This window comes from Nematostella vectensis, chromosome 1 (assembly GCF_932526225.1).
Source record: "Nematostella vectensis chromosome 1, jaNemVect1.1, whole genome shotgun sequence".
Taxonomy (NCBI): domain Eukaryota; kingdom Metazoa; phylum Cnidaria; class Anthozoa; order Actiniaria; family Edwardsiidae; genus Nematostella; species Nematostella vectensis.
Window position 1 is genome coordinate 7293881 of NC_064034.1, and position 9582 is coordinate 7303462.

The window sequence follows — 9582 nt, forward strand, 5'->3', positions numbered from 1 at the left end:
CGCTATAAAAATCGATTTATCATTTATATACCGGTGCTAAAGGGCAGTACCACGTCCTTTGTGCTAGCTCGAACGCGAGGCTTAGAACCACTTTAAACTACTCCAAACGATTTGTTCGAAAGCCAAGAACATAAAAACTGCGTTGAAGGTCAAGAACTACTTTCTCTTGATGTTATCTTTAGTGGACATCTCCCCAAGATTCACAAAGGCACCGAGAATAGTGACGGAAGTAGGCGTTTGGGTTTTTGTGGGAACACCGCCAAGAGCGCTATAATCTCATTTAGTTTGACGGTATCAAATACGCTTACTACGGTTACAAAGCAAATCCCACTCCAAAGGTTAATCTTGTTTTTTATATATTTGGAGAGGAAACGTGCATGCCTATTAAATGCCCGAATGCGTGCTCTTCAATACTTCTAGCGCTAATCGTGTTCAGCTCTACAGAAACGGACCTTGGGGCATTCAAGATAATTACCACCATTTTAATTTGGGGGGGAAAAATAGTAAATTTAAAAGCATGTATAGTCACGTCCATGTTTTAAAGAATATCTAACGATCTAAATTTAAATTATTTTTTTAAAACAAGTTAGCACTTCCATAGTTATAAGAACCCTAAAAGATATACGACATGCTTCTCCGTACCCAAACCTGGGGATCCCCCCTCCCCCACTAAATCAAGGTGACGTCATTAAAAGGTGGTCACGCAGCCCAGAGACGCATGGGGACGAGGCCAAGTACGACCGACGACGAACCGTAATGAATGCCGCGTGATACTACCCTACTATCCGTGCCGGATAAAAAAAAGCGAAAGTTCGCATGTTGCCGGAAACATGTTGTCCGCGCGCATGTTTCCTCGATGTACCCCAGTTTGGCCAACATGGAAACATTGTTGCGCGCCACAAATTTTGTGTCCAGGACACAAAAAATGTTTCCACAGCGCGCATAAATATTTCCCGATGTTTCGTGACCGCTTGGCCACCCTCGGAAACATTTGGGAAACACGTTTACCCAATGTTGCGGGAAACATGTGTCCTCGTTTGGCCAGGGCCCTAAGGCTTTATTTCATTGCGGCCGAAAATAGAAGACGCTGGATCCTCGAGAATGCCCTCCTACCGCCAACCCTCGTCAAATCGGTTCTTTCTACCATGTCGCGCGCTCTTACGTCAACAACCGCACGCAACACACGACACCTTCCCGAGAAGGCCCCGTGTTGTGCTGAACAGGCTCAACACTTATCCAAATCTCACTAGACAATCCCTGAGCCGCCGTTTCATTGGAACATATTCGATGAAGTCTTAATCCTTTGTTTGATGAAGGCTGAATAAAATCAACAAGGAGCCAAGTTTGCGGTTTATTTTACCACTATTCATTATTTTTTTTGGCTCGGATTTATGACGAACAAAGCGCCTTTTTGCCCATACAACCGTTCTGGATGTACAGTACTGTGTATTGGTTACGGGACATGTTTAGTTGCAGAAATCTTGTAAATTTTTTATGTCGTCGGCGTAAATTGCCTCACAGGTTCGTTCTTTATTTGACAGATTTTCGAACTAGTTTTGTTCTCCTACGCAAAAGAAAACCAATTGAAAAGCACCCCGACCAATTAATACTTTTGTGGGTCAGACTCCCTTCAAGAAATCATAAACAATTTTAATCACCTGGAGGGTAAACAAAAAATCTAAATCACACTTCACTTAATTACATGACGTCACAATAACGTATCAGCCGCATTTTATTGTCATCTGCGCGGACTGGGCCTTTGAGCGAGTGTTTCCATAGCAACTTCTGTCACTGGTGAATTTGATAATTTAGAGGAACGTGATTATGCTACTTGTGCGAGTTGACTGAGGTAACATGTAGCCTCCAAAAGCTTGTGGACTTGGCAAAGTCCGCAAAGCAATATGACTGTAGCAAATAATAATAATCAGGCCATGACGAGATCGTCTGGTGTCGCCGAGAGTGCAGACACGAAGGGAGATGAACCTCAAAAAAAGCTTACCCCGTATCAAAGGCTCAACCACGACTTGTCCAACGAAGAACGTTACCTGAAGGAAATAAGTCTTGGGAAGCGTATTGGATTTTATCGAATCCGTGGAGAGCTTGGAACTGGGAATTTTTGTCAGGTTAAAATGGGGATACAATCACTAACTCGAGGTGAGTGAGGGGTCAGAAGTTTGTTCTTGCTCGTGGGATAGATGAATCGTTGTTGATGTTGTTCTGTGTTCGATTCTTTCAGAGAAAGTGGCTATCAAGATACTCGACAAAACTAAACTCGATCAGAAAACGCAGCGACTACTCTCCCGCGAAATATCATCCATGGAAAATTTGCATCATCCGAATATAATTCGCTTATACGAGGTCATCGAGACGTTATCGAAGTTACATATTGTTATGGAATATGCGTGCGGTGGGGAGCTTTTTGCTAAGATCTCGAATGAGGGAAAACTTCCTGAGAGAATCGCCAAAAAGTTATACGGTCAAGTTCTTTCTGCAGTTGAGCATATGGTATGTTGAATGGCGACTGTATCAAAGGGTATTTTTTAACCATGGTCTGAATGGGATGATTTGCTGCCTCTTAAAAAAACCAAACACGTTTTGTGCACACAATTCTTAATCGGAACTCACAGGATAATGGTACGCTTGAGTAGACCCTACTAGCTGTGGGACACACAGGCCACTGGATAAAATAAAATTCCTTTTTCATCCATAGGTTCGTAGGCGCAAAAATATTGATTTTACTTTGAAATGTGTTTTTTGGGAAGCCAGTCTAGTGTAACGGATGTATTATTGTAGTTTACCAAGTGCACTTGTAATTTATGCCTGAATTCTGCGCCATGATACCAAGCACTATTTATCCTTGCTCATTAAAAACGTCTTCTCTTTCACCAACAGCACGATAATGACATTATACACCGTGACTTGAAAGCTGAAAATGTGTTTATTGCTGGGCCGAATTTGGTCAAAGTTGGGGACTTTGGGTTCAGTACGACTGCTACTAAAGAATCTGCTCTGAACACATTCTGTGGATCACCGCCGTACGCTGCACCTGAACTCTTCAAAGATGAGCATTATATCGGGATCTACGTAGACATTTGGGCGATGGGGATAATGCTGTATTTCATGGTCACTGGGGTCATGCCATTCAGAGCAGAGACTGTCGGTAAATTAAAGAAGTGCATTTTAGATGGGTCATTCTTTTTGCCCGATTTCTTATCGGATGGCTGTAGACAGCTAATTCGCAACATACTTCGGCCGGTTCCTACTGATCGCTTCTCTATAGAAGATATAAAACGGTCGACTTGGTTGGAGACAGAGACGTTGCCACAAGCGGATGAAAGATATAGTTTAACACCACCAATACTGGCTAAGCAGGCTGCCTCGGAAGACGAAAAAGAGGCCTTGGTTGTTCTCAATGATCTTGGCATCACAACTGAACACATGAGTAGATGTCATGATTCCAGAGATAGTATTACGGGTACTTATAGAATCGTATTACATAGAATACAAAAAAGAAAGACGGAACTTTCGCGAAAGTCATCGACCCTTACTTCATTTGGTAACTACAGCTCCATGCCTTGTGATTCAAAACACAACGACAGGCCGGATAGGACTAAAAAGACACAGGACACCAAATCGAAATTTTGCTCCATATTGTGATGGTAGCAATCAAGGTTTCTATTATTCCTATCCAGGTGTGGCTATTTTCCTAGCTAATTTTACAAAAAAGGGAAACGAATTACAGTATTTCCACACTCCATTTCTTCTAATTATCCGATTATTTTTACAAAGGCATCTAGTTAGTAATGAATGTAAGGATTCGTTGATTCATCGGCTGGTTGACAAGGTGCTCTAGGTAAACAAATCCGTCTTTTACTGCGCCCTTTCGTAGCCATTGCAAAGTTTAAATATTGTTTATTTATTAATGACACAAAGTTGCGTTGCAAAGTTGTAGAGCATTCATAATTATCACCACTGTGTTACCAAGTTTATCACCGAGGTGTACATATATCATGCGTTTATCAAAACACGACGGGTTCACACACATTTACATATTCAAAATGTACAGAAATTGTAGATATTTGTATTTTAAGTTATTTTTGGTTAGAAAATGTAAAAAGGACGTTTTTAAGGTTAATTGAGTGTTGATAGGTAACATCACTATGGAAACAAAATTTTTGTAAAGTATTTATTATTCATTCGCAGAGAAACGACTAGCAACTACTTATATCAGATATGAATGAAAAATTGAAAGCAAACAAGGGGTTTCATGTGTTCATTTCCCATTTCTCAATGCTGTCAGTAAAAAATATCACAGTGCTGTCTAAAATCTGTTAAGAATATTACTGTGGCTATTTGAGTGGTTAGAAGATTCTTAGTTTACATTTATCATCCATCAACTTTTTAACAAACACATTTTAATGAGCAAAAAGTGCAAATAATACTCTTATCCATTTCCTTCTATTTATCAGACAAACACATCAAAGGCTACTCTTTTGTTTTGAGGGTGCTTTGTCCCATTTACTAACTTTTCTTATTCAGTTTACATCTAGTAAAAATGTGCTTTTTTTCGGTTCAAAAAAATTAAAACCAATTTACTCTCTTTAAGGGCTGTTTCTATTTAGAGTTTCTCAAAACTAATTAAATCTCTGCTTTTTCTCTTGGCAATTTGATTCTTATCACTTCAAATTTGAATAAATAAAGGAAGCACAATTAAAAAAAAATATTTCACTCAATTTATTGCACAAATTACTTGCCCTAAACCAGACAAACAAATTGCAGGGTTTAATGTTAGTGACCAATGAGACACATTTTAAACTAGATTCTCAAAGTACAACTGGAAGAATATGTGATTAATGATACATGTATTTCAATGCAAATTAAAGAAAATTATGATTTTTTTTATAAGATGAGATTGAAAATGTGTAGTCATTATGCCAATTTAGTTGCAAAACCAATCTTTGGAAACTGTAAGTATACACTACATAGAACAACAACAACAACAACAACAATATAACTTTATTTATACCACACACAGAAATTACAGTAAGAAAATAAATAATAATTACAGATTTTGGGTATTGGCTGCCTAGAAGTAACTAAAAAGCTAATCTGGCTAGGCAGCACAAAATAGTTCAATTAAATGGAGCGTATAGCAAGGACGTACAAGGCACGAATACAAAATACATGAAAGCAGCAGCAAAATAAAATGCAATAAAACAAAAAAACTAGATAGAGGCTAATAATTTTCAAGGATTGAGGTCTTTATTGCAGCCTTGAAGCTAGGCAAACGCATGGTTTTGGTAGGTTCTTTGATGTTATTCCAAATTGAGGCACCTTTAAAACGAATATTAAACTTTCCATAATTAGTTCGAGGTAAAGGGAGGCAGTACGATGATTTAGAAGCCAGTCTTGTATTATATTTGTGCCTTGAAGCAACCGTAGTAAAAAAAGAATCAAAAGGAGTTGGAAGTAGATTCAAATTAAATTTGTACATAAATATTGTGTTTAAGTAATAGATTAGATCAGGAGATTTCAAGATATTTAGTTTTCTAAAGATAGGAGAAGTATGTTCAATGTAAGATGAGAAAGTTATGATTCTAACAGCTTTCTTCTGTAAAATAAAAAGAGGCTTGATTGTTGATTCATATGTGTTGCCCCAAATAATAGCACCATAAGTAAGAAATGGATAAATTAGAGAATAATATAGCTGAGTGAGAATTGTTGGTGATACATAGTAACGCAGCTTTGCTATTATTCCGACACCTCTGGAGATTTTCTTACTTAACTGGTTAATGTGCTCCTTCCAGTTAAGAAAGGAGTCAATAACTACACCAAGATATTTGATATTATTTTTTTGTTTAATGGTATTATTATTGATTGATAAAGAAATAGAACTAGCCAGCCTCTTTTGTGCTGGTCGAAAAATGACAAAATTAGTTTTACTGATGTTCAAAGCCAATTTATTTGCACAAAGCCAACGATTTATATTATACAGATCTGTGTTTACTTTGGTCTCTAAGGATGTCAATGAAGAATCGGCACAAAATAAATTGGCATCATCAGCAAATAAATGAAAGTCAAATAAGTTGGAGCAGTTATTAAAATCATTAATGTACAGAAGAAAGAGAAGTGGACCAAGTACTGAACCTTGAGGCACTCCACATGTTATTGGTAGTGGTGCAGATGACACATTACCAATAGAAACAAACTGTTGCCTGTTTGATAAGTAGGAAACAAACCATTCATAAGCTATGCCACGGATGCCGTATGAATAAAGTTTTGCTAATAATATTTTATGATCAACAGTATCAAAAGCTTTGCTAAAATCAAGAAATATGCCACAAGAGTATTGACCACCCTCAATTGATCTTTGGATTTTATCGGTAATAAGCAGAAGAGCATGTTCTGTAGAATGATTGGCTCGAAAGCCAAATTGATTTTTGTACAAAATATCGTATTTGTCTAGAAATTTTATCACTCTGTTATACATTAACCTTTCAAGTAACTGATTAAAAATAGATAATAATGATATTGGTCTAAAATTAGAAGTGTCAAAATGAGAGCCTGATTTGTAAATAGGTATGACACGTGCAATTTTGAAGGCATCAGGTACAATGCCAGAAGAAAAGGACAGATTGTATAATATCTCCAGAGGCCTTGAAATAATAGAGCTTAGTATTTTAAGAACTGTAATTGGAATGCTATAAGAACCACAAGCTTTACCTGATTTAATTCCTAAGATTATACTTCTAATTTCCTCTGTAGATGTGGGAGCTAGAAGAAAGCTGTTAGAATTAGCTGTTGGAAGAAATTCTGAAAATAAAGTGTTTACTTTTGGAATATTGTTGCTGATATTTCTGCCAACATTAGCAAAGAAGTAATTGAACTCATTTGCTATCTCATTTACATTGGTTAAAACCTTATTAGAAGATACAATTTTTGAAGGTGTGAAATGAGCCTTAGGCTTTAGCACGACAATTTCTTTTATCCCTTTCCAGATATTTTTTATGTTAGATTTGTTAAAATTAAAGTACTTTTCATAGTATTTTCTCTTACTTATTGCTATTAAATGGTTCAATTTATTTCTATAGATTTTGTATTTTTCAAAATGATATTGATTTCTAGATTTAATAAACTTCCTATAGAGCCTGTTCTTATAATTAATCGAAGTTCTGATGCCCTTGGATATCCAAGGTTTTGCTTTGAATTTAATTTCTTTTCTAGAAAGTTTTTTCATTGGAACATGGGAATTAATTATTTCATTAGACTTAGCAAGAAAACAGGAAAAAATATCGTTAACATTATCCATACCATAAAACTGTAAAGACCAATCAATTTGGCTAAAATCATTAATTAAAGCTTCCTGATCCAACCTAGAATAGTCCCTTTGGTAGAAGTCATTTTTTGAGACATTGATATTAATTGAATCTATTGTCAGAAAATTGGGAAGATGATCTGTTAAGGGATAAACAATATTGCCACTACAAGTTTTATGTTCGAGCGAGTTAAAAAATATATTGTCTATGAGCGTGGCCGAATGATCAGTTATTCTAGTAGGTTGCAAGATATGTGGCTGAAAAGAATATGAAAATAAAGTATTAAGAAATTCCCCTGTTTGTTGGTGGGAGTCTGAATTTAATAAATTCAAATTTATGTCACCTGAAAAAAGGCAGAGCTTTCCCTCCTTACTGATTTTGTCCATGGTTTTATAGGAATGTTCTAAAAAGGGGTCAAGAGAACTATTTGGATGGCGGTAAATAACTCCACATAATATGTTTTTGCTACCCTTATTATTTTGTATTTCAACCCATAAAGATTCTTGTTGATCATTTGAAATGGATAAGTCCTCCCTCAAAATGAAATTAAAAGAATCAGCTATAAATAAACCTACTCCCCCAACTGAAAATTTAGTCGGTTTCGATATATAAGTAAAACCTGGGAGAGAACAATTAGCAATATGCTCTCTACAGTCAGAATGCCAGGTTTCAGATAGAGCAATTAACTTAAAAGGATGATTTAAAGTAGAAAGCATATCTTGTAATTTATCAAAGTTTTTTGAAATACTTCTTATATTACAATGAAGAAGTGAGAGCGATTTGTCTGATAAATTTGAAAGCTCATAAGACGAGTGAAATTCATGGGGGGAGTAGTATTTTGAATTAATCTGACTAGGAATATTAATATCTAAATCAAAGTCACTTAAATTCGGAAAATTCAAACTAGAAACTATGTCTAGATGAGGAAGATTTTCAAGGCGAACGCGATCAATGAATGGGGAGCAGTGGCACAATGTATTGGAATTAAAGACTAGATCCAATAGATCATTGTTGTTTAAATTGTGAAAGGGAAAGACTTCAGAATAGCAGGGCTGACAGAGCCATAAATCGTTGGTGAGCGATAAATGATTAAACTGTTTAAGCAACAATTTTGAGCATTTAAAGTGACACCACTGTAAACATGAATCGCATTCGACAGCACGACAGTTCTTTCTTATAATTTTAGAACAAATGTGACAGATAACTCTAGTCATTGTAAGTCAACATAAGAACTTATATGTGATCTAGTTAATTGTAAACTTCGATGGAAAGAATACATGTTAGCTATGTGACTTATTCTTAACTTGCTGTATTTGTACTTGCCGCACTGTCGCTCTTGGAGGAGATGTTGGTATCTGTCATCGCCGTCGCCCCTTCGACTTCGTGAACAAAGCTGGAGCTTCTTAGATTTATTAATACCGATTCATCGGTAACATGAATCGATGGACTGCGTTCATTCTTGCGCAAATAGATGTTTCCATTTGCAGTCCAAATGAAGTCATACTTCATTTGTTTTCTATCCTCCAACGCACTTTTGAATAATGCCTTGTTTCTTTGAGTGAGAGACTCACTGAGATAGATCGAGTTACTTTTAAATCTATCCAGGCCAGGCACGTTGTGTGTGGAGAGCTCACGCAACCTCCCCCTGGCTTTGTATGTTTCGTCTCGCTTGTCACGGCTTGTAAATTTGACTATGATGGAGGGCGGGAACTTTGCCGTCGAGTTTTTAGGCTTGATGCGGTGGCTGGTCGAGATATCCTGTCTCGAGAGCTTGACCCCAATTAGGTTGGCGACTTGACACGCTATTTGAGAAGTGTCTTCTCCTTTAACCTCAGGGATCCCACGGATCTCGAGGCATTCCCGGCGGCCATATTGCTCTAGATCGTTTAGCCATTTCCCTTGGTTTGATAATGTAGATCTGAGTAGCCCCACTTCCGAAAGAAGACGAGAATTCTCTTTCGAGAGTTCTTTTACTTTAACCTCTTGATCTGAGACTTTCTTTAAGATGATGTCGTACTTTTCATTTAGAAAGTCAAGAGACGCCTGCAATGGCGCCAGTTTCTTGTCGAGTAGTTCTTCCAAAACCTCTCTTGTTAAAGCCATGGCCACAAAAAAATAAAGAACAAATAGACACATACGACAACACTAAATATTTGAATTACATATATGAACTTAATGCACATGAAAGTGCAAACAACGACTTCAAAACGCGGAGCTAAAGCTAGGCACGTCCAACCACGCCGCTGTCATGTCACACATCTGTAAT

At 37.0% G+C, this 9582-nt stretch overlaps 3 protein-coding genes across 3 annotated transcripts; 1 reads left to right on the plus strand and 2 right to left on the minus strand.

The window, feature by feature from the left end:
* The first annotated feature begins 1778 nt into the window (after positions 1-1778).
* On the plus strand, positions 1779-4256 carry LOC5519026 (serine/threonine-protein kinase NIM1). Its single transcript, XM_032363790.2, has 3 exons — positions 1779-2154; positions 2237-2505; positions 2893-4256. The coding sequence occupies exons 1-3, from the start codon at positions 1902-1904 to the stop codon at positions 3655-3657; spliced, it is 1287 nt and encodes a 428-aa protein (XP_032219681.1). The 5' UTR covers positions 1779-1901; the 3' UTR covers positions 3658-4256.
* Positions 4257-5001: 745 nt separating this feature from the next.
* LOC125570102 lies at positions 5002-8530 on the minus strand. Its single transcript, XM_048731071.1, has 2 exons — positions 7612-8530; positions 5002-6958 (listed from the first exon to the last, which is right to left on the minus strand). Exons 1-2 carry the CDS (start codon positions 8528-8530, stop codon positions 6924-6926), a joined length of 954 nt encoding a protein of 317 aa, XP_048587028.1. The 3' UTR covers positions 5002-6923.
* Positions 8531-8615: 85 nt separating this feature from the next.
* Positions 8616-9419, minus strand: LOC125570174. Its single transcript, XM_048731437.1, has one exon. It carries the CDS (start codon positions 9417-9419, stop codon positions 8616-8618), a length of 804 nt encoding a protein of 267 aa, XP_048587394.1.
* Positions 9420-9582: the final 163 nt, after the last annotated feature.

Bases quoted from the DNA above. Each gene is read 5' to 3' on its own strand.
- LOC125570174 (XM_048731437.1), bottom strand. From the start codon at position 9,419: ATGGCTTTAACAAGAGAGGTTTTGGAAGAACTACTCGACAAGAAACTG.
- LOC5519026 (XM_032363790.2), top strand. From the start codon at position 1,902: ATGACTGTAGCAAATAATAATAATCAGGCCATGACGAGATCGTCTGGT. The intron at 2,155-2,236 runs GTGAGTGAGGGG...CGATTCTTTCAG, and splicing joins GATACAATCACTAACTCGAG to AGAAAGTGGCTATCAAGATA. The intron at 2,506-2,892 runs GTATGTTGAATG...TTTCACCAACAG, and splicing joins TTTCTGCAGTTGAGCATATG to CACGATAATGACATTATACA.
- LOC125570102 (XM_048731071.1), bottom strand. From the start codon at position 8,530: ATGACTAGAGTTATCTGTCACATTTGTTCTAAAATTATAAGAAAGAAC. The intron at 6,959-7,611 runs GGGAATTTCTTA...CTAAAGCCTAAG, and splicing joins AGACTCCCACCAACAAACAG to GCTCATTTCACACCTTCAAA.